Source organism: Enhydra lutris, unplaced genomic scaffold, assembly GCF_002288905.1.
Source record: "Enhydra lutris kenyoni isolate GAN:26980312 unplaced genomic scaffold, ASM228890v2 scaffoldscaffold15, whole genome shotgun sequence".
Classification (NCBI taxonomy): domain Eukaryota; kingdom Metazoa; phylum Chordata; class Mammalia; order Carnivora; family Mustelidae; genus Enhydra; species Enhydra lutris.
The window spans coordinates 48537623-48562803 of NW_019154099.1; the positions used below are offsets into that span (position 1 = coordinate 48537623).

The 25181-nt window shown below is 43.0% G+C and overlaps 1 protein-coding gene across 2 annotated transcripts in view; it reads left to right on the top strand.

Annotated features, from left to right (window-relative positions):
* The window catches only part of LOC111147025 (claudin 10), a 132146-nt gene extending 109141 nt beyond the window's left edge, over positions 1 to 23005 (top strand). For both annotated transcript variants that reach the window (XM_022502873.1, XM_022502875.1), the window contains exons 2-5: positions 6744 to 6905; positions 6994 to 7075; positions 21899 to 22006; positions 22676 to 23005. In XM_022502873.1, coding sequence (XP_022358581.1) covers positions 6744 to 6905; positions 6994 to 7075; positions 21899 to 22006; positions 22676 to 22799 — 476 coding nt within the window. In that variant the 3' untranslated portion in view covers positions 22800 to 23005. The remainder of the gene's footprint in view (positions 1 to 6743; positions 6906 to 6993; positions 7076 to 21898; positions 22007 to 22675) is intronic.
* The last annotated feature ends 2176 nt before the right edge of the window (positions 23006 to 25181 follow it).

The window sequence follows — 25181 nt, forward strand, 5'->3', positions numbered from 1 at the left end:
AAGGGCCCTTTCCAGCGTGTCGTTGGTGGTGGTGCTGCACTGAAAATTTTTTTTTTTTTTTTTTTCAAGTTTCTTTTTAATTTTTTTTTTATTTGTTTATTTGACAGAGAGCTAGAGAGAGAGCACAAGTAAGCAGAGCGGCAGGGAGAGAGGGAGAGAGAGAAGCAGGCTCTCCGCTGAGCAGGGAGCCCAATGCGGGGCTCGATCCCAGGACCCTGGAATCATGACCCGAGCCGAAGGCAGCCGCTTAACCAACTGAGCCACTTGGGCACCCCTGCACTGAAAATCTTAATATTCATCTCTTTATACACTTGTGTATTTTTGTAAAGTAGATACTGAGAAATGGTACTGTCAGGGGGTAGATGATACATTTTAATGTTCGGTTTATAGCGCCAAATCGCAGTCCACCAACATACGAGGATGCCTGTTTCTCTGCATTCTCACCACTAAGTTTTTCATCCAGCATCATAGGTGACATAGTATCCCGTTATCATTTTCATCAGTATTTCCCAAGTTTTTGCCAATGATTTTTTACCACTTTATCATGTATTTATTGACCACTTTCTTTCTTTCACTTTCATACATTGCCTGTCTATATCTTATGCCTACAGTCTCTTGTTTCCTCTTGATATAAATGATTGGGTTTTTTTGTTTTTATTTTATTTTTATTTTATTTCTTTTTAGTGTTTCAAAATTCATTGTTTATGCACTACACCCAGTGCTCCATGCAATACGTGCCCTCCTTAATACTCACCACCGGGCTCACCCATCCCCCCACCTCTCCCCTCCAAAACCCTCAGTTTGTTTCTCAGAGTCCACAGTCTCTCATGGTTTGTCTCCCCCTCCGATTTCCACCATCTCACTTCTCCTCTCTATCTCCCCATGTCCTCCGTGTTATTCCTTATGCTCCACAAGTAAGTGAAACCATATGATAATTGACTCTCTCTGCTTGACTTATTTCACTCAGCATAATCCCCTCCAGTCCCATCCATGTTGCTACAAAGTTGGGTATTCATCCTTTCTGATGGAGGCGTAATACTCCATTGTATATATGGCCCATATCTTCCTTATCCATTTGTCCGTTGAAGGGCATCTTGGTTCTTTTCACAGTTTGGCAACCGTGGCCATTGCTGCTATGAACATTGGGGTGCATGTGTCCATTCTTTTCACTACATCTGTCTCTTTGGGGTAAATACCCAGTAGTGCAATGGCAGGGTCATAGGGTAGCTCTATTTTTAACTTTTTGAGGAATCTCCACACTGTTTTCCAAAGTGGCTGCACCAACTTGCATTCCCACCAACAGTGTAAGAGGGTTCCCCTTTCTCCACATCCCCTCCAACACATGTTGTTTACTGTCTTGCTAATTTTGGCCATTCTAACTGGTGTAAGGTGGTATCTCAATGTGGTTTTGATTTGAATCTCGCTGATGGCTAGTGACGATGAACATTTTTTCATGTGTCTGTTAGCCATTTGTATGTCTTCTTTGGAGAAGTGTCTGTTCATGACTTCTGCCCATTTTTTGATGTGACTATCTGTTTTGTGTGTGTTGAGTTTGAGGAGTTCTTTATAGATCTTGGATATCAGCCCTTTGTCTAGAGTGTCATTTGCAAATATCTTCCTCCATTCCATGGAAAGTGATTGTTTTTAAGATTTTATTTTTAAGTAATCTCTACACCCAATGTGGGGCTCAAACATACAACCCCAAGGTCAAGAGTCGTAGGCTCTACCAACGGAGCCAGCCAGGCACTCCTAAATAATTGTTTTTTTAACTTTATTTCTTTATCCACACAGTTTCTACACCCAGTATGGGGATCAAACTCACAACCCCACAGATCAAGAGTCTTCTGACTGAGCCAGCCTAGTGCCCATAAATGATTTTTTTTTTTTAAATTTTGGAGGTCAGTCCTTGACTTGTTATATACGTTACAATTTCAGCCCATTGCTTGTCTTTATTTACATTTATGACACCTGTTCTTATACAAAACTTTGAAATGTGTACTATGATCAAATTTATAAATTTCTTCCTGCCACCTCTGCCTTCTGTGGCTTAAGACAGCATTGCCAGAGTGTTAAGCCTTACTTTTCTGTGTCTCTCAGAATAACATCTTGGGGGGTTTAATCACACAGCTTTGTTTTCACATAGAGGAGTTGATCCCCCCATCCTACAAGCTGACCTTCCCAGAGCAGGCCCCTCCATAAGGCGTCTGCTGTATTCCCCAGGGCAGCTGCATCTGGTGGAGGCTGGTTCTGAGAGGTCCAGCCAACATCGCACGGCCCATTGGACTCCCTGACACTCCTTTGAAGGGGCAGAGAAGGCTGCATTACTGTAGGCCTTGGTGACCACAGGCCTGAGCAAGCCAGTCCTCCCCTTAAACCAGGCAGAGGCTCTAGATTGAAAAAAGAATCCAGAAAGGAAAAGAGAAGGCCCACAACTCTCTCTAGTCTTAGGCGGAAGAAGGAGCTTCTTGGGTATAGATGATGGTGACATTTTCCCCAGTATCATCCCTGTAAGGAAAATGAGACCAAGAAAAGCTAAATGTGTAGATTTAATTTTACATTACGACGCCAACTCCCAAGTTCTGGTTAGAATCCATCTTAGTACGATGGAAGGGAAGCTTTGGTGAGTTTCTTAAAACTCACCGGACGCTGCTTGTACCATTCGTCTTGCGAAGGAAGTGCTCTTATCCCTGTTTTACAGATGAAAACACTGAGGCTCCAGAGAGATAAGGTCATGTAATCAAGTCTCACAGAAGGTAAATAAGTAGAAGACCCAGAGCTGAGCCTCAGGCTTCATGCCTTCCTCCTATTCCACTCTTCTTTCCCAGGATTTGCAAAAGCCACACAAAGCTACCCACATGAGAAAAGCACATTCTTTTTTCTCCCCCCTCTCTACCAGCTCACAAGAGTGCTACTAGGGAGTTGTCTCCACCAGGTGGATGTTTTCATTTTTGCTCATTTGAAATGGAAAATAAGGCACACATCATTTGGAAATCACTTAACTTTTAAGGGACACCTTGAAGGTTTCCTCTAGCGGAATTCGTTAACTTAAAGTCTCTGTATTTTACTAATTGAAAATTTCACGGTGGAACAAGCTCGTGATTTCTGTTTATCTCCAGCTCCCATGCCTCTCAAAGCACCGCACGGTCTTCATCTAAGAATCATTTTCAGCAAAGTTGTTTTTAGTACCTGCTATCTGTTTGTGTTAGTGGGAATGTTTGCCATTTCTTCCAAGAGAGTTAACTATAAATTATACGGCAGAGAACTTCTAAGTAAATATGTTCATGCCTCAGCACTTTAATGTGTTAATTAGCTATTAAAGGTGTCAGTAAATTAGACCTGTCAAAAATAATGGCCTCCTTGACTGGGTTTTACTACCACTTCACTTACTTACAAGTTTTGCCCTCTGGAACTGTTAATAAGCAAAGCTGTAGAGGTTAGCCTTGCAAAAGATAAACTCTTGAGTTTGTTGGAACTCACCTGAGGCCTGCGTCTGTGGGTGTTTTAAGGACTGGTAGCCCCAAATTTACACAATGCAGGCTTACCAACACCTGGATTCCATCTACCGCCAGCAGCCAGGGTGGTCTTTATCCTGCGGAGAGTCCGGTCCCTACTCTTTGTTCCCTCTAGCCAATGATTGTATGGTCAGGCGCCTTCCTTTGTTCATAGAGCAAATTAGCAGTTTCCCCGCTGCTGTTGGAGGCTGGAAATAGGTACCTTTTTCTCCAGGTCAGGGTTCTGGTGGTTACTGAGCAAGGACCCAAGCTCATCAGGGACAGTATTTCTCCTCTCCTGCTTGTGCCAGGAGACCAGTCCTGCTGCAGACCTGAGGGCTGAGACAGGAGAACAGGAAGAGAACCTCAGAAAGAAGTATTAGCAGTGAATGGTTGAATATAGTTTAAAGACTCGTGGTGTTTTCTATGAAGTCAGATGAAGGATAGAACGCACCAGCCTGAGATTCTTGCCCCCATCTACATCTGGGAAAACTCATCCTGTGTTCTAAATGATCAGATTGTAGGATTTCGCCTTTTGCCAGGCTCCTGCTTCTGCTCATCGAGCCCATATGATTGCGAAAGTAAATGAAGTTTTTTAAGATAATATTTATGCATATATTATAGAGGCTACCTCTCATACAGACTGTTTTCTCTGCTTTGTGATTGCCACGAGTCAGCTAACATACCTCTAAACCAGAGATTGCAATAAATCTCCGAAAAAAATGAAACCACACTGTCCCAGGAGCTCTGGTGGTAAATGATGAGCCAGTTGTGGTTATCCTGATAGATGTTCTCCAGTCTTATGAGGGGCAAAGGGCCTTCCTCTCCATCTGTGCTTCTGCCTGCCTCTCTTCTCCCCGACCACCTCCACCCCCAGGTCTGGCTGGGGGACTAAGGGTGGAAATTTAAAAAAAACAAAAACAAAACCTGGCTCAGTCTTATGCAGCAGAGACCCAGATAGCCTTGCAGCATTATAATTGCTACCAGAATAAGCGTCCTTTGTCCTGTTGTGCTAATAATAAATTTGTTTTGCTGTTTTTGATAACCTCACTACCAGCAGAACTATTTTGTCTGTGGAAGTAGTTCACATTATAAAATAGAACATTGTCACTGCTGTCTACCTTCATGGAGGCCTAAATGTGTTGCAATTAAACCGAGCACTTTCAGAGTACTCTTCAAAATAGATCCTAGCAATGGAATTGAGGCTTAAAATTTCATTTCAAAGCAACGTGGGCTGGAAGTGACCTGTCAGCCTCATTTCTTGAATTTATAATTACCATAGTATTAGAATTACTTATCGTAGGCTTTCCCTGGATACTACCAATAAATGACTTGCTGTATTTATGAATCTTTTCAAATTAGAAAACTTAATTCCATATGTAAGCCTGATGTACACATATGTTCATTTACTCAACAAACATTTACTTACAGCTGGTATATGCCATCGCTATTTCAGGTTGAAATATGGCCCTGTTTCAGGCTGAAATGAAAATGACCTTATGTGCTTAAAATGTATGGGTTTAAATTCTGTTAATTTAAAATTTGTTAGTGTCTGGACAAAAGCCATGTCGAAGTTGATCCCCACCTTGGCTCTGCAAGTAAGAATAGGTGGTTAAGAAAATGGGTGATGCCAGGAAATGGTCAGACAACCCAATAGAATGAGGTTTTGGGGGGCTTGGAAAGCATCCATTTATATGTATGTAGTTAATTTCATAATGACAGAGTATTCTTTTAGTAAACAACTCTGCTTTTTAAAAACTTAAAAAAAAACTTTATTATGTTATGTTATTCACCATACAGTACATCATTGATTTTTGATGTCACGTTCCGTGATTCATTATTTGCGTATAACACCCGGTGCTCCATGCAACCCATGCCCTTCTTCATACCCATCACTGGGCCAACCTATCCCACCTCTCTGAAACCCTTAGTCTGTTTCCCAGAGCCCATAGTCTCTCATGGCTCATCTCCCCCTCTTGATTCCCCCCCCTTCATTTTTCCCTTCCTTCTCCTAATGTCCTCCATGCTGTTCCTTATGTTGCACAAGTAAGTGAAACCATATAATTGTCTTTCTCTGCTTGACTTACTTCACTCAGCAGAATCTCCTCTAGTCCCATCCATGCCGATGCAAATGGTGGACATTCATCCTTTCTGATGGCTGAGTAATATTCCATTGTCTACATGAACCACATCTTCTTTATCCATTCGTCTGTTGAAGGGCATCTCAGCTCTTTCTACAGTTTGGCTATTGTGGACATTGCTGCAGTGAACATTGGGGTGAATGTGCCCCTTCTTTTTTTTTTTTTTTAAAGATTTTATTTATTTATTTGACAGAGATCACAAGTAGGCAGAGAGGCAGTCAGAGAGAGGAGGAAGCAGGCTCCCTGCTGAGCAGAGAGCCCGATGCGGGGCTCGATCCCAGGACCCTGGGATCATGACCTGAGCCGAAGGCAGAGGCCTTAACCCACCGAGCCACCCAGGCACCCCGCATGTGGCCCTTCTTTTCACTACATCTGTATATTGGGGTAAATACCCAGTAGTGCAATTGCTGGGTCATAGGGTAGCTTTATTTTTAACTTTTGAGGAAACTCCACACTGTTGTCCAAAGTGGCTGCACCAGCTTGCTTTCCCACCAACAGTGTAAGAGAACAATCCTGCTTTTCTAAACCCGGTTTTCCTCTGTGTGCTCTGAAAATAATAAAATGTCATTAAAATACTTCTTGATTTAGACTCATCATGGTTTCTGATGGGATTCCAGTTGGCCTCATTTATGAGGTTCCACTAATATCAGAATGCCATGCTGCCCAATTATAAATTTTTATAATCTCAAAACCATGAAAACATCCATCTCAAAGGTCAAATGTGCAAAGGAGGAGAAGGGTTGAGACAGTGGCAGACGATGTTTCTTACGGAGAAGGATTTTGTAGTCAGAACAGGGTGGAATCTGTTTTAGTCTCTTACTGACTCATCTCTGGCGTATCCTATAACCTCTGGTGGCTCCCTGTCCTCACCTGTGAATGTGGGAATACCAGTGCTCAAGGAGTCTATCCTGATGACTCTGCACACCCTGATCCTAGAAGTGTGATTTCCTGGCTTGCTTGTCTTATGATGATGGTTTTTGTTTGTTTGTTTGTTTTTGTTTTTGTTTTCCAGAAAACAGAGCAATCACTCAGAAGGACAGTGCAAAATGGGGATTTCTCCCTGGACAGCCACATGTTTTCTGTTAATGGAGATGACCTATTCTAATTGCAGGTTATATCCAGGCATGTAGAGGACTTATGATTGCTGCTGTCAGCCTGGGCTTTTTTGGTTCCATATTTGCCCTGTTTGGAATGAAGTGTACCAAAGTCGGAGGCTCAGATAAAGCCAAAGCTAAGATTGCTTGTTTGGCTGGGATTGTATTCATACTGTCAGGTAAATACTTTCTTTCTCCCAAACAAGGTACTTCACGATGTTAATGAGAGGACACTAACCACGATTCTTTCCTTCTGATACCTTGTAGGGTTGTGCTCAATGACTGGTTGTTCCCTGTATGCAAACAAAATCACAACGGAATTCTTTGATCCTCTCTATGTTGAGCAGAAGTAAGTACTCTTCTCAGTCTGTCTGTTTCTAGCTTACAGCAAATGTACGCAGATTAATCTTCTAAATTAAGTTACATAAATTCCTTACGTGGTGCATGAGAGTGAGACAGGCTCATCAGCAGTGTTCGATGACATCATTTCAAGAGTAAACAGGTTCTGTGCTGCATCGGCAAAAGATGCATCTAATCACGGCGTGGGCGTCACGTGGTGTCTTGTCTCTAAAAAGCTCAAGGCATAGGATTTAAAATTCTAAACGTCATCCACTGGACATCATTCATTTGGGGTCAAGTAGAGGGAAAGTGGAAGAGATGTGGGGGCAGGGGAGGAAGAATGATGTTGTGTGATCACAGGAAATGAAGAGCCGGCTTTGACCGATAGCCATCCAGACTGCCAGCTGCCAGCTGCTGGTATCTGGGCCAGCGGCCATCACGGTTTCGGATGCTGATCTGGAAACCGCGACCATGCTCCTGAAGATTAGGGGTCTGTGAAGGAAGTATCACTTTTTTCATTTTTACTTAGCCTTTTAAACTAGCTCCTTGATGAGCTGCACTCAATCAACCTTTATTTTAAAAAATGTACATGATGCAGGGTTTAAAAAAAAAATGCTCCCGCAGTGGTGCAGACACCACCCAGTTGTGACCAGTCTGGGTTGCAGGTGAATGGTTCGGCATTTACAGATGAGTTTGTTGGAGGGGGTTGGTTTTTAACTATGGGCTATTGGTTTTTATAGTTTCCCTAGGCTTATTTCTTTGCCTTGGGAAAACCCCAGGGATACCAAATTAGAAACAATGATATATGCAGTATTTTGTCTCTCACAAGAATATGACCACATAGCCCTGTAGAAAGCCACATCTGTACGCATGTGGATAATTAGCAGCTGGGCTGGCGATGCTTTCAGTCTTCAGGTCAAGTGTTACTGAATTTTCCAAAAAAGTTACTAAAATTGCTGGCTAGGTGTGCATTCCTTTTTTCTGGTGGGTTTCAGAATCTTCGGGGAATTGATTTGTTAGTTCTGTCTTTAGTGTCTGTCTTTTATTCATAAATAAGAGGTGCTTAGATAATGAAATAGAATGAAAATAGTCGCTACTACGTGTTGAGCCCCTACCATGCACCAAGCAGAGCATTGCAAATATTCTTTTATTTTATTCTTGCAACAATCTTATAAAGTAGGTTCTCTTGGTACGACCTTTTTGAAAATGGATGTGTGCAGTTGATGTGTACAAGGGAACCTGGACTAAACCAGTACTGTCTGATTGGGCTAGGAGTCAGACCACGCATGCTTGCTCTAAGACGCGTGGTTTATAATACTTGATTTCATAATTTTGGTGACCGTATCCTATACATATTTTTTTCATCATGGGAGTTTCTTTTGTATGATTTTAATAACTATTTTAAATTTTATTAAATGGGAAACAAAATGACTGTTTTGGACCCCAGTATAATTTTTACTCTTGTGCCTATGTTGGAAAAATGGGTTCTGATTTATAAATTTTCTCCTAATGTTTGATAATGAGATTTGTACAGGTGTGCATGACGCCAGACATTGAGATGAAAACTGAGACCATGCTCCTGGAGATAGGAAGCATGTTAATGATATTTAAATGAAATACAATTTTCCTCGAATGATACATTTTTATTTCAGGCTTTGGTATCCTAAATGTATAACAAAACAGTATTTCTCATGACTTACTGTATTAAAGACATTGCTCACATTTCTGGATTAACTCTTCTAATTGCTGTCTTTGTTTTCCTGGTAATAATTAAGAAAGTCTTTTTCAGAATCTTAAAAATCATTTTTGTCCTTTCTCAGAAGGTCAAGGCTAATTCATATATACCCTGTAACTTAAACCTGTTCTTTGTGTGATTTTTTTTTCCAGTACTTGCTATATACTCAGTCACCTAATTCAGTTTTGTGCCATCAGAATTTCTGATTTTTTTTTAGATTTTGGCTAAACTCAGTTCAGTGATTATGGACTCTGAGGTGTTTTCTTCATTTCCACATTCTTGGTGCAACATTGAACTATCCCATTCCCTGTAATAATCTGTCGGCATTCCTCTCTCTACCTGGGCCTGCTCCGTCTACATTCTCACCCATAAAATCAGGATAATAATGGCACTCTATTCGTAGAGTTACTGTGGGAATTTGGAGAGTGTGTATATATATATGCTTAGAACTGATTAGAATACAGGAAACCCCGTGTACCCTATTACTGTATTGCGTTAGCTATTATTAAGATAACTTTTAAAATTGTGTGTAGTATTTAAGATGTGGCTTATCTTTATAGATGCTTTGATTAGCTCTCTTCTGAAGTGACTTAAAAATATAACATCTGCATTTGGCAATTTACCTCACATAATTAAAAACACAAGAGCGAAGCACTTTTTGAAAAGCAACAGGGCTTATAAACCAGTAATATTTACAAATAACAGCCCCTTCACACAACACACTGAGAGAAAATATAAACTTTACTAATTATAACCGCTGCATATTGAGAACATGTTAGCTCCTTGAGATAAGAACTTGCTCACGTCTGCGTCTCCAACAGTGCCTTTGCGCAAAGGCAGACAGTCCATTCAGATGAAGGAATTACCAAGCCCTGAGAACTGTAAATGTGACCAGATTCTGATTACCCATCATGGTAGAAAAGAGGCATAAAGGACAGGTGACATCTTCTGGAATTCGCAGGCGTCACTGAAACAAACTCCCTTCTCTAAAAGCCAGCAAATCAACCCTCTTGGCTTCATCTGTTTTCCTCTTATCAACAGCTTTAGTAGAGGACAGAGAGTTGAAAATTAGAAAGATTAAGAAGCTAGAAATTGGCTCTCCACACGAAATTCTTTTTTTTAATTAATTATTTTTATTAACATATAATGTATTATTTGCCCCAGGGGTACAGGTCTATGAACTGTCAGGCTTACACACTTCACAGCACTGACCATATCACATACCCTCCCCAGTGTCCGTAACCCAACCACCCTCTCCCTAACCCCTTACCTCCCAGCAACCCTCAGTTTGTTTTGTGAGATTAAGAGTCTCTTATGGTTTGTCTCCCTCCCGATCCCATCTTGTTTCATTTTTTCTTTCCCTACCCCCCACAACCCTCCACCCTGCCTCTCAAACTCCTTATATCAGGGAGATCATATGATAATTATTTTTCTCTGATAGCCTTATTTCGCTCAGCGTAATACCATCTAGTTCCATTCACGTCGTTGCAAGTGGCAAGATTTCATTTCTTTTGATGGCTGTATAGTATTCCATCACATTTATATACCACATTTTCTTTATCCATTCATCTGTGGATGGACAACTAAGTTCTTTCCATAGTTTGGCTATTGTGGACATTTCTGCTATAAACATTCAGGTGCATGTGCTCCTTCGGATCACTACATTTGTATCTTCGGGGTAAATACCCAGTGGTGCGATTCCTGGGTCATAGGGTAGCTCTATTTTCAATCTTTTGAGGAGCCTCCATACTGTTTTCCAGAGTGGCTACACCAGCTTGCATTCCCACCAACAGTGCAGGAGGGTTCTCCTTTCTCAGCATCTTTTCCAACAACTGTTGTTTCCTGACTTGTTAATTTTAGCCATTCTGACTGGTGTGAGATGGTATCTCACTGTGGTTTTGATATGTATTTCCCTGATGCCGAGTGATGTGGAGCACTTTTTCATGTGTCTGTTGGCCATCTGGATGTCTTCTTTGCAGAAATGTCTGTTCATGTCCTCCGCCCATTTCTTGATTGGATTATTTGTTCTTTGGATGTTGAATTTAAGTTCTTTATATATTTTGGATACTACCCCTTTATCTGATATGTCATTTGCAAATATCTTCTCCCATTCTGTCAGTTGTCTTTTGGTTTTGTTGACTGTTTCCTTGGCTGTCCACACGAAATTCTTAAAGTAGAATCTTTTTTTTTTTTTTTTTTTTTTTTTAAAGTAGAATCTTTAAAGCAAGATTTTGATTTGGTCTCAGCCGGCATTTGCTAGAATTTCATCACCGGGGCTGGTGACTTAGTTTATGCATGAACTTAGGGATGTGTTGGAGAATCGAGGCTAAAGGCAGGGAAGCCCTAGGTGGGCTGGGGTTTGGAGAGTATGGCTGCAGGAAGGTTCTGACTTTTGTTGGCAAGAGTTAGTTCCTTGAGGTCAGAAAACATGTATCCCATCACTGCCTAGCGCCGTGCCTGGTAAGTGAAATTCTTATCTGTAGAACTGATCCTTTCAGGATCAGTGGGAAGGCTTGCCGTTGTCTCCCACCATGGTAGAGAGGAGAGAGGAGAGCAAGAAGGCAGGCACGCTCACTCTCCTCTTCCCATCCTTATCTCATACCCTTCTTCCTAAAACCAGTTACCTCCAAGTGACCGCTCCCCCTACAGCCCTGGAAGGCATGGCTGAGGCACAGGTGGGTGTGTGTGTTTGATCTTCAGCGAGGCCGTGGGCTCTAGTTTCCATCTCCGGTGAGCAAATCGTAGCCATCCCACACCTACCCCCTAAAATGCACTGGAAAATGGTCTGGGCTCAGAACCTACTTGTGGTGTTTTGTTTTCCTTAGGATGCTGTGCTATATTAATTGAATCCTCTGTGGATTTCCAGGACATTCCTATGTAAGGTCTACCTTGGTGGCCTAGTTAGAAACACATACCTAAGCTCCTCAACAAAGTTCCTACTCCATTCCTACTGTGTGCGAGGAACTCAGTAGGCACTTTACTGATGAGAGAAAACGAGTGGCTTCAAGTGTAGCTGGAGAAAAGATCAAGGCCGTAGCCATGCCCCCAGCATCCTGCTGTCTGTTCTGTGGCTTTGCATTCCGAAACCTGTCCTTGTTGGGAAGTTCTTCCTCCCAGGGTACGACACTTGACACAGTGGCAGTTCTTTAAAGAGTTACATCTGACTGTGGTCATGTTCTGCTGTTTCCCCATTTTCCCCCTTTTGTTTTGCTTCTTTGCTCTCATTCAAGTTGTGATTATGTTTCATGATGGCAGGATGGGCTCCCACAAAGCCTTGAAAATGATTTCCCAACTCTCCCCTTTGGGCTATTTCAATCAACTTCCTCCTTTTTATTAAAATAAAGCCTATCAAATCCAAAAAAAGTCTACCTTCCTGCAAGGTTATGGTTAACTGGTACCCCCAGCATGATTCATCCTACCAGGGGGATGAAATTTAAATCAGTTTTTCCCACCACCACTTTGTCGTCCAAACCACGAACTTCCTAAAGGTCTTGATTTGTTTTCTTTTCTTTTCTTTTTTTTTTTTTTTAAAGATTTTATTTATTTATTTGACAGACAGAGATCACAAGTAGGCAGAGAGGCAGGCAGAGAGAGAGGGAGAGAGGAGGAAGCAGGCTCCCCGCAGAGCAGAGAGCCCGATGTGGGGCTCGATCCCAGGACCTTGGGATCATGACCTGAGCCGAAGGCAGAGGCTTTAACCCACTGAGCCACCCAGGCGCCCCTTGATTTGTTTTCTTAAATAAACCGTTCCAAGAAAGAATTTATGGTCACAAAGAAACTTCTTTTCAAATCCGTGCAAGGTTGGAGCATTGAACCATTGCCCTAATTGAGGAAACAGGGCGTTGTGATCTTCGATTTATTCTCTTTTAGTATACGAGATTTATTGTTAATATTTTGGCTCAGATAGTCTCACATTTGGGCCTTATCCTCCGGGCTTTCCTATTATTTTCAGAGTATTTAAAACCATAGATGTATTTATCCCTTGCACTCACTCTTGGCATACATTAAGTTTCCACCTTAGGGCTTAAGCTTTACTCAGGTCAAGGCTTTTCACCACTGTAGTTATTTAGTAGTTAGAAATAAACAGCTGTCTACACTCTGATAAAGTCTCTCTTCTTGTTATCTGTCCAGTTCAACGAACAATGGATAATTCAAGGAGTCCCTCTCTAAATTACACACATGTTCCTGGGTGTGTTTCAAAGGAATATCGATCTCACTACATGACCTTGCCAAGATATTTGACTTCTCTCTTTTGTCCTCATTATAACTTAATGAATTATGAATGTTTGTTTATTTAAGCATACTCCACTGATGAGATTATCTGGAGAGTGGCTTAATATTGGTAAGCAGCTCACAGATTCTTGGACAAAGGGTTCCATGGGTGTGTCAGATATCAAGAACAGAAACAATTCAGCGGTGAAATATTAAGAAGGGCAATTCCATGCCTTCACTGCGTTTAGTCGGAGCCCAGGCCGCTTCAGATCACCACAATGGCTCTGATGCTTTTGGTAGGCTAGCATGACTTAAAAATACACTTGGAAACCAAATGTGTTTTGTTTTGACCAACCTGCACCTAAAGTCATGATTCCTGCCAGCTGGGTGTGCTTTCGGATGACTCTGCTTCCTGCAACACCCTCCACCACTCCCAGGCCCCCTTCCCTCTCCTTCTCACATACTGGCTCGCTCCTGCTTATCCTGCAGGACCTGTGTCCTGCGGAGGTGCCCCCCTGCGTGCTTCTGTTTGTTGCCCGCCCTTGCTGCTCCCTCCCCCAGGCTAGACCAGCAGCATCTGCAAGCAGAGACCACATCTTGCTGATTTGGGAATCTCTTGTGCCTAGCCCATGCTCCGTGACACTTGTAGCAAGGATGGGCTGACAGCAGTGGTGCATGACTGTCTGTCTGCCTGTCTGTCCGCCTGCATCTCTCCTGCAGTGGAAAGACTGAGTACGTTTGTGGAGCTAGGCTGAAGGGAATGGGGACAGTGTACATACACTGTTTCAGAGCGAGGACCTGGATTCCGTCCTTCTGGCTGCCTGGGAGGAAACCCCAGCTCTGCCACTTATGCGTCGTGTAACCTTGAAGAAGATCCTTATCTTTTCTGGGCCCTGTGTTCCTCGTCAGTAATGCGGGGATAATAAATAAATATTCAGTGATTTAGAACCGTGCATCAGCACACAGTAAGGACTCAGTAAATGTTAACTTTGATTTTTAAGGATACTGATGCTTAGGCCGAGTACCTTAATGTCACTGTTCCTTACTTTATGTGGTATGTTGAGGTTAGCCACAGAGAGATGGGTCTTGAAATGCTGGAGACATTGAAACGATATCATTGAAGTGGTAACGCTTGGCTCTCAGATAGAAGGCATTTGGAAGGGGACCTAGCATGGAACCATTTAAAAGAAATAAGGGTTGAATACTTTCTTCTTTCTTCCTGATCACCTTGGTCATAGCATTGAGTTAGAGACGCGCAACCGCTTGAAACTGTCCAGTGCACAGACGTTCTGGAGGCCCTCCTCATGAGACCTGTCCTGCATACTTTTCCCCAACACCCGCTGATTCTAAAATGCTTCCAGGCAGCCCGTGGACGATTCTGAATAAAATGCGGGATACGTGTTCTGTTGACCCAGGCTTTTTGCTGCAAGTTCATCTGTGTATTTTTTTCTCAACACAAACAAATACACACACCCACCTGCGCACACACGGATTCTTGACCTGCGCTCAGTGGCGCGGGCTGTGCCCTCAGGGGTCCCAAGGCAGCATCAATTGTTTTAGGAATTTCCTGTCTGGAATCACAGCCTCCTCTGCTGTGTCCGCTATGCGGACTTCACAGTTGGTGTGCAAAGTTGTTACTGTACCGGCTTGAGCAGTAGGACTCAATACATCATTTCTCACCTGAAATCAAAGAAAACCCAGTAGACCCCCCCAGTCGTCCATATGCATGGAGCTTAATGGCATGGACATTGCCAAACAACAGATTTGGGGGTTTTTGTTTTTTAAAGATTTTATTTATTTATTTATTTATTTATTTGTCAGAGAGAGAGAGAGAGAGCACAGGCAGGGGGAGCAGCAGGCAGAGACAGAGGGGGAAGCAGGCTCCCCGCTGAGCAAGGAGCCTGATGCGGGACTCGATCCCAGGACTCCGGGATCATAACCTGAGCCAAAGGCAGACGCTTAACCCACTGAGCCACCCAGCCTTCCCAACAGATTTGTTTTTGAAGTGAACTATGAAACTTTGGAGACAGGAGATACTTATTCTAGATTGTAAGTTACCTTGGCTAATATTATATTAAGTTACACTGTGGATTTTTTTTTTTAATTTCCCTGAATACTTGGCAAGAATTGGACTTCTGTAAAGATACTCACTGTGCACTTTACAGGATGTTGGAAGGGGAAGGCAGTAGAGAGGCGAAGAGGCAGTTAGCAGGTCAGCTCCTGGCCTCATCTTTGCTCCTCTGGGATCTTTAGGGAGATGAAGTTATCTGTCTGGTTAAGAGCTCTACTCCCTCCTGCTTCTCCATGTTAAGAGGATTGAAGAAGAAACATATATGCACCACAGTAGCATGTGGTATGTCACCAATAAGTGTTACCTGTTGTTAATATATGCCATTTGTAGGATTCTGAACGACCTTGTTGGTGAGTCATAACACAGAGAAAGATAATGCATGCTTGTCTGTTTTAATCTGGCCACAGAAGAAAAATTTAGAATTGGCATCCAAAAAAAAAAAAAAATCAGTCTTTATTTTGTGTTTCCTTTTTTTTTTTTTTTTTTTAAGATTTTATTTATTTATTTGAGAGAGAGACAGTGAGAGAGAGCATGAATGAGGAGAAGGTCAGAGAGAGAAGCAGACTCCCTGCGGAGCCGGGAGCCCGATGCGGGACTCGATCCTGGAACTCCAGGATCATGGCCTGAGCTGAAGGCAGTCGTCCAACCAACTGAGCCACCCAGGCATCCCTATTTTGTGTTTCCTAAATATGAGGATTCTCCATGAAGTTTCCATGTTAGTGGATGCTTATTATTTAAGTTACCCCTTCCTATTTTATTTATTTATTTATTTATTTTTTCTTTTATCCAGCATTTGGAAGGCACCTGCTACTACTTTGTAAGCCTCCTGGGAAGCCATGGGTGTTGAATCCTGTGGCATCTCACAGGCAGTGGGAGGGAACTGTTCTCTGAGGGGTTTGTGGAAGGGAAACCAGACTGGGCCCAAGGCGGGGAGATGCACAGGCTGGATGGGCACCCCACAGCCCGTCCCAGTAGCTGGCCCCCAGAAGAAGAGTGTGGAATAATGGGGGTGTATATGTGTGTGTTTGTGGATCATACCTCTAGAATACTTCTTTAATATAAAATCTATTCATGTATTTATATAGACCTTGGATTATATAAGCCTTTGAGTTGAAAGTTTACTTGAGGTGGTCATCTTTAATTTAATTTAATTTAATCTTTAATTTAATTTAATTCCATGCCAATGGAATTCAGTTTTAAAATATTTACATTGATAATATATGGTATACTTTCTAAACTCTAAACGCAAGGAGAGAGAGAGAGAGAGAGAGAGTGTGTGTGTGTGTGTGTGTGTTATTTTCAGGTAACTGGAATATTTATTTTGGCTGCTACTACTCCTGGTGAAAATGAGGAGTAGGACAATATGTTTGAAGAAACACACTGTCTTAGATGTCAAGGGCTTGGACCCTAGCTCTGTGACCTTCAGCAAGGTCATGTCATTCCTCTGGGGGTCTTAAAGGAGGAGACTTTTTTTTTTCATTCGCAACCCAGTTTTTGTTTTGCCAGAGCTGCTGTGTTTTCTTTTTTTTTTTTTTCCAGTCCAACATGCCCTGATTTTCATTACTACACTCACCTCTTTTTGTGTGGGGTGAGAAGACAGCCTGAGGGGAATTCAGAAGAAATTCCATACCCTGGAGCTCGTGAGCCACGGAGAAGGCAGTGAGCTGGGGAGAGAGAAAACACCCTCCTCTCTGGAATGACAACTAGAAAAGTACATTGCTCTGATTGTATTTTCTCAGATTGATAAAATCTTTTATTTAGCTAAAGTATACTGTAAAGGGAAGAAGGAGAGGTGGTGAAGGGCTCAAGGTTTGGAATCACGGTTCTGGGCTTTAAATCCTGGTTTTACTGTTTACTGAGCTGAGGCCCGAGGCATGTGGTTTCATCTCCCTGAGCTTCAGTTTCCTCATTTGTAGAACGGGGTAGCAATACTCTCAGGATTAGAGTGAAGATCGAGTGTAATTATGCAAAGAACGAAATGTTGACACACACACACACACAAATCCTAGTACAGTGAGCTGACTCTAATCGTCGCTATTGTTGTGGGCGTTTACTTGAACCACATCTCTGGATCTGGGAGAACAGATAATATTTACTGGGCAAAATCATGCTGTTCTGATGCTGCTGTTAAATTTCATTCCACTCTGAGGCTGCTATTAGTATCTGCCTATCCCTGCGGGACTCAGAGATCGTTGAGAGCACAGCTGTATCTCTCTCATCCTCCTCGAAATACAGGATGAGCACAATGCCTGGCATGTCGTTTCTGTGCTGGTGACCCCAGTAGGCTACACGAGCACCCTGGGGGTGGCTGATAAGTCATGACAGGGATTTGGATGCAAGGAAGATGGAAAGTGGAGGTGTCAATAAGAGGTGTTCTCCATTCCATGCCTTTGGATTACCATGAAGGTTACAGGGCTGAAATACGAGTTGAAGTGTGAGATGATCAGAATTAAGGCCTCCGGTGTGCTACCAGGCACAGCCAGGTGCGTGAGAATAATCTCACCCAGTAGTGTGGAGGACATTTGAATGTGTTCAATCTTTGTGGTTCTTTTGGGGGGAATTTTTAAGGAATTAGTCTTTGTTTTCATTCCTCTGGATGGAAGTAAAGTTTTCCTCTATTTACTAAATTTACATTCAATGACATACATGAATTGAAGTCAGGCAATTAATACATGAATTGAGTAGTCCTGCCAGCTGAGTGGATTATTTGAGGTACTCCAAAAACAATGTTTTGATCCATGAAACGAAATTCTGTCCTCTCCTTGACAATCTTGGATCTGTCTGGTGCTAAGCAGATTTATAGCTTTTTAGAATAATGAGAAAACATCGGCAATCGTGGCAGCCCAATAAAGAGGGCATGCTCTGAGTGGGGAAGCTGCTCTGGGGCCAGGAGGGCATGGTTAAAAAAAGAAAGACCTACAATAGAGCACCTGAAATTTGCTGATCTTCTGAGGTGTAGAAGTCAGCTTCTTAGCATTACCCAAAAAAATGAAGAAAGATTTTTAGGCAGAGACTAAGCTTCCCAGTGAGTGTCAAAGGAGACATGCTCTGGAACGAATCTGAGTGGATATTATATTGCTCTCCCTCAATCCCGTCTTTCGGTAATACCAGCCAGTTTTTGCCAGATCACGCACACTGATAGGTGTAAATTTGAGTCCCTGCTGAGTTAGTCAGCTCTACGTGTCTTTTCACAGAAGGAAGAAGAAAAAGTCTCTGCGAGAGAAAGGACCAAGTCACAAAAGCCAGCTTGTTAAAAATTGCTGGTGTAGACATGGAGTCTCTCAGAGACTTCGGCTCTGAGCTGGTACTATTTATTGTTTGTCTCTGACAGAACTCACAAGGAACTCAAGTGGAAATGAAATTTTTCTTGGAATAGAGTCTATATCTACAGACTTAAAGAAAAATGAAAGTATATTTAAAAATAGGAATACACGAACCAGTTTTTAGCCTAAGTCAAACCCATGATTCCTCAGGAAGTTTCCAGATGAGCGTAAATGAATATAAAGGCATGTCCTGACATTTGGCCCGCCTGAGTAATTTATCTTCTGATTTGTGACAACACTGTATACACGTTTGCGTGCTCCTTTGAGTGAATTCACAGTGCTGAGCCATGGTTTATGATTTCTATCACCATTGCCATTGATTGACTATTATTAATAATTAGAAGTTTGTTTTTAATCAATCGTGGTAGCCAGCACTGGAATCCTCTTTTAGAAATCTAAATTTTTTTTTTTAAGATTTTATTTATTTATTTGACAGAGAGAGAGATCACAGTAGGCAGGCAGAGAGAGAAGGGGAAGCAAGCTCTCTGCTGAGCAGAGAGCCCGATGTGGGGCTCGATCCCAGGAGCCTGAGATCGTGACCTGAGCCGAAGGCAGAGGCTTAACCCACTGAGCCACCCAGGCGCCCCTAAATATTTTTTTAAGAAAAACCTCTGGCTGTAGCTTCAGGGGGTAGTTGCACGAAGAGTAATATTAAGGCATAGTTTCAGGAGTGAAGACTGTCTGAACTCTAGGAGGACAAAAAAGAAAAACAGAAAGTATCATTGAACAGTAACCCCATGATAATGTCCTCCAAGTAGAAATGTTCAGTGTGCTCACTTGTGACTGTCTTTACAGCGACAGCGTGACAGGGGGTGCTTGGCTCCAGCTTACTACCATAGCACGTGCAGAATTTTGTTTGTTTCTTCATTTTAAGATTTTACTTATTTATTTTGAGAGAGAGCATGCGCACACGTGGTAGGGCAGACAGGGAGGGAGAGGGAAAGAATCTCAAGCAGACTCCACTTGGAGTGCAGAGCCTGACATGGGGTCAGTCTTGTGACCTTGAAGCCATGACCTGAGCGGAAACCAAGAGTCAGACACTCAACCGAGTGTGCCATCTGGGCTCCCTAGGACTTTCAGATGTTTTAAAGAGGTTGGATGACCTGCACTTAACAACCTGGAAGGCACTCTTCTTTTTTTATGTTCATGATTGTGTTCAGACATTGTAAAAGGGCTGATTGTGGAAATTCAGGATATCGTTTAATGAAGGCATCTTTCACAGAACTGTGGACTTCACGCTTTTGGCCTGGCCAGCTCTTTTAACCAGTGCATCTGAGTCCTTTGGGGCCAGTTTTTGTGTGCAGTTTGAGGGTGTTTTGTTTCCCTTTACAGCAATCTTCTGTTCCTGGGAGCATGTGGAGAATTTCTTGGTTTCCAGAACATAGTTGGTGCTCTACTTCAGGGTGAGGTCTTACCCCCTGGTTGTTCTGCTGAGGCTCTTCCTTGCTTCAGTGACCCCCTGGGTTTCCCAGAAAAGGCAACACAAGAGTGAGAAAAGAAGGGACCCCGCGGCAGCAAATGCAGGCTGTGAAAATGCCACCGTAGCCAGATCTGCAAATGAGCAAGTAGACCCAACATTCCTAATCTTCAGTGAGTGTTGCTCCTAACTTCTCCCAGCTGGCAGTCGGGGCCATTCTTCCCTCACTGCTGTGTCAGACCAGAGAGCCTACCCCTGCCCAGCCAGGAGTTCAGGCCAGTGACACAGCATGTAGAAATAGATGAGGCAAAACTCAGGATGGGCCCAGGCAGGACATGCCTCCTGCTCTCAATGGCGCAGTATGGCCTTGAGACCTAAGCCTGACCCGCCACGCCTGGCTCAGGGGACTGGCTGTGGAGGGAGCCTGCCTTAGTCCTGCCTTGGCCCTTGTCACCCTCACTTCTGACTTTCCTGTCTCAGCTCTTCTGCAGATTCTGCGTGACCAAAAGAGACCCCTTCCACTTGGGGTCTCCACTTCTTTTTATCCCCATTAGGTTGAGGGTAACGTCCATCAGTCGTTGCCTTGAGACAGAAATCTATGGGCCAAAAAAACTTGAGAATCACTTCTTTATTTAAAAAAATCCCTATTCGTCAGAATAAGGATAGGCAAACATGAAAACACACAGCCCTAACACTTTGGTATACTTTTGTCATTCCTTATTTGTTTTTCTGGGTGAGTGCTCCTCCCGTAAAAGGATTTCCTTTAGTCCTCCACAGCAAAAAGTGATTTCCTTTTTTGTTCTCCATAGCATCATTTGTATCTTTGTGTGGGGACCTGCCCAGTGCAGGAGCTGACTTGTGTATCGGGTGGATCTTTGCATCGGCTTGAGGCATCAGCAGAGTGCTGTGGATAGCCAGATGGCAATCTGTTGCTAAATGATGTTATTTTGTATTTATCTCCCACTAGACTGTGGTGATAAGCAAGATAGTGCTGTATCTAGCACTGACTTTGTATGGGCTCTGTAGAGGAGGAAGAACTTAACTTTCTCTCCCCGCCCCCACTCTCCTGGGTTCTTAGCTGCACCCTATAAACTAGACTGACAAAAGACAGATTAACCGGAGAAAAATAGAGTTGGTTAACACGCACATCATGGAGACATGTAGGAGTCCTCAGTGATGAGTAACTCAAAGGGCTGGTTAGAACTTGGGCTTATATGGTATCTAAATAAAAGAACAGTAAGCTCAGAGAGAGGTGACAAGACCAGAGAAAAGGACTTTGACCTACTAGAGCAGCAGACTGGGAAGGCAGATCTATGGGGGAACTAATGGAAGATATGGTTGGTTAGTTGAGCTTGTTATGAAGATCCCCCTGGTGTCTTTGTGTGCCCCCCCACCCCCCAGTGTACTGTGCTCTCTGGTGATTAACTTCTGTCCTTCCTGCTAGGCAGGGTAGGGGGGCTGGGAGGGACATCTTTACAAATCGATGTCCTGCTTTAAGACAAATGGGGAGGGGTGGAGAGCTTTTCTGGTATCTGCTTCTCCACTGCTGCCTTCAGCTCAAAATAACCCTCATGCCCCAGTGGCCTGTTTGGGGGTGGCATATTCTGCCATCCTTCAACACCTCGTACATGATTTGCAAAGAAATGTTTATTGAATTGAATTAAACTGAAAGCAAAGGGAACCCGCCGTTTTCTGACCGGACTCTGTGAAATAATTTACCCTGCGCAGCGGACCAGTTTGATGGAACATTCTGTGAGCTTCAGACGGGCCCAGAGAGAAGGTACCAGCTGAGCCGGGAGGCCTGGGCTCCTCAGCTGGCTTTGCTTCTGCTTTGCCTGCAGGGATCACCTCTTCTTCCTTTCGGGAAGTCAGGAAGATACAATCAAGAGGTGGCTAGAAAAACACGTCGAGGGAAGTTTAATGCGTTATACAGATACAAGGTGTTGGTACTTCCTGTACAAGCTGCGGTAGCAAACGTTTGCGATGAGCATTTAGGCAATCTTGGCTCGTTGGTCTTAAACACTGTTTATGCCCCAAATAAGTCCACCATAACACCTGTACGCACTCCCTCGCAGGTACGAATTAGGAGCTGCTCTGTTTATCGGATGGGCAGGAGCCTCGCTCTGCATCATTGGTGGAGTCATATTTTGCTTTTCAATATCTGACAACAACAAACCTCCCAGGTATGGAAAAGAGACAGGAATGACCTGTTAAAATTATTCCAGGTAGGGCAAGTTAGAGATTGTTCACATGATTCTCAGAAATGTCCAAAAACTAGGATTGGTAAAAGTTTGGGACATATAGTGAAGATAATATTAACTAAAATCAATACAGTGAATAGAATAAATATACAGTTAAAGTTAATTTAAAAAACAAAAAACAAAAAAAAAACCCAGAGCTCTACCTTCTTACACTCCAGAGCCATTTCTGTGAGCAGAACGATAGGGCTTCCTGCGTAAACTTCACCGTTTTTATAATTTATATATAATTATAATTTATATATTATATATATTATATTTTATAATTAATATATAATTAAAAGCCTCATCACTTTCACATAGAGAATCCTGACGAAGGTCCTTCCGATCCCCAGGGTCCAGGAAGATGGGTTTTAAAAGAGAAAAACTGAGCAGACGAACAAGCTCGAGTTTCTTCCGCTGAATTCGCACTAACTGTTCAGAAATGACAGTGAGACAGTTGGGTGGGTGGGGAGTGGTGTCGAGAGAGGGGAAGAGAGAAAGCTCACTCGGAGTCATCAGGGAAGGTCTGAAACTGCTGGGACAGAAGCAGGGGGTGATGGTTTCTGCTCTCCGTGTACACAAGGATCTGCCAGACTATGTTTTGCCTTGCAGGTTGGGATACTCCTACAACGGGGCCACGTCCGTCCTGTCTTCTCGGACAAAGTATCATGGAGCAGAAGGAGATTTTAAAACCACAACCCCCTCCAAACAGTTTGATAAAAATGCGTACGTCTGAAAAGAGCCCTGCTGCGAGCTGTCTCGAGTTATTGTAAAAGTGAACTGTTCACCGTATGATCCCCCTCCTCGAGGCCCTCCTCTAATTCACATCCAAACTATTTTTAAAACATGAATTTGGAGAATTTGCTGATTGTGTGGATGTCAATATTCTAATCATTTTCTGTTGTGGCTTTCTATAAAAAAATAAACAGGTTATTTACAGGATCTGTACATATTTTGTACATTTATAGAACGTGAGAAGAATTTAGCACCAGCGGATCAAGTATGTGTAACGGAGCCTTCTTGATCATTCAGACGTGGCATCCTTTGTCCCCATTCCTGGTTTCTCTTCCTTCCTATATTAAACAGAAGGTGTGTAAGGAGTGGTGTCTTATGAACAGTGTGGGGGAAGTCTGAGGCTGTTCCTCAAAAGATGTTTGGGTTGAATGGACAGGTTACTGGTTGTGTCGCGACGACTTCCAGTTTCTTACACCTCTTTGTCACCAGTGTGAGTCGCAGTGACCGCTCAAGGAAAGGCTAATGGGGCCAGGACATTGCCTGGCACGTCCACCTTAAAGAACAGCTTTAGGCTTCTCTGATACAGAAAGCAGATTCAGGGCTGAAGCGTCAGCATGAACCTGGCTAGAGACGCTGGTCATGGTTGACTCTGGGGAAGGTTCCAGAGCCTGCGTGGCACCTGCCTTGCTCACAGTGATGGGTGAGTTCCGGCGTGTCTCTCGGGCCCTGTGTGCACAGCCACTCTGGGTAATGGAGAGACCTACCATTTTTCAGGGCATGTAAGTTGCCCCAGTGGTCTCTGAACAGCGTTAAAGACTTAAAAGGGAAAAATCACGTTATTTGGAAGATGCTCAGTGGGAAGAAGAGGAAATGAACAAGTTTGTTACTAAAAAAATGATCTTTGTATTACATATATACATATATAATATGTAGAAATATATGTGAAAATATATAAACATGTAATATATAATTAAAATAAATATGAATATAAGATATATACTATATATATAATATTTATAAATATCTCTTCTAGGGATACAAATGCAATGAAAGCCACAACGGGGTATTAGGTGCTACAGGCCAATGTGGGGGGCAGGATTTTATGGGTGTGTGTTTAGAACCAAGTTTTTTATTTCAGAGCTGTGCTGAAGGTACTAAAGGTAATGTTTAGATTGTATTGAAGTGTTCTAGCTCCTGAAGAATTTAGGGAGAGGAGGGGGTGGTGAAAACACAGAAAAGCTCTGTTGGGAACCACAAGCGTGTTAGCTGAGTATGGGTGAAGGGAAACACAGGATGCAAAGACCACTGGAAGGAACCACATCTCCGAGGACAGCATGGTAGGTTGAAAGAGAGGAGTTCAAGGAGTGGCTTTTGCAACACAGATGGGGCGACTTAATTTAAATACTGGGTTTGCATAGCAGAGTTCATCCCATTTCCGCAACCCTTTCCACTGGGAGCAGAGACGCAGAGCACAGAGACCCGAGTAAAGCTTGCTCTTGTCACTATCTAGTTGTATGGCTTTGGGCAAATTACTTAATAATTCTACATTTCTCACACCTTCAGGATGAGGATTATGATAAATACCGTTTCCCAAAGTTGTTCTGATTAAATGAGCAAATGATGCATGTTAAAAAAGCAAAATAGGGGTGCCTGGGTGGCTCAGTCAGTTGGGTCTGGGCTTGGGTCATGATCTCAGGGTCCGGGGATCGGGTCCCACGTCAGGCTCCCCACTCAGCAGGGAGTTTGCTTCTCCCTCTCCCTCTATCCCTCCCCCTGCTCATGCACTCGCTCTCACTCTGTCTCAAATAAAAAAGTCTTAAAAAAAAACCCAAAACACAAAATAGACCCACATACTTTCAATAAATATCTGTTGGAAAAGTGACTGAATGAGTCCAGTGGCCTGTGTGCCTTCTCAGGCACGGTGTGGCTCTGGTGTGTTGCTTATCTCTGTCCTCCTATATGGAAATTTGATTTGGCATTTATTAATGCCAATATATTTTTTTATTAAAGTGCTTACATAGAAAGTGAGTGCATTTCCATAAAACGGCCCCTGTGGGAAGTGCTTAAAATGTGCAAGTGGACAAGTGAAAAGGACCCTTGGGGGAGGTGGGGGAGGGGGCAGAAATACAAATGGTTGTGGCTTCAGATCAGGATGTCGTGTGGCACAGCTAACAGGGTGAGCCGGACCTCCCAACAAGGTAAGTTTGGCTCTGGAACTCATCCTTAATAACTCAGCCGCAGTCACAGTGAGGTAAGGGAAGGCTTTACTTGAAAAGTTGGCGAACTGAAAAGAGATCCAAACCCAACAGACTGTTAGTTAAAATGTTACTTTGGGGGGGGGGGGCAGAGTACAGATAGTACCACAAAGTAAAAAAGAAATGCA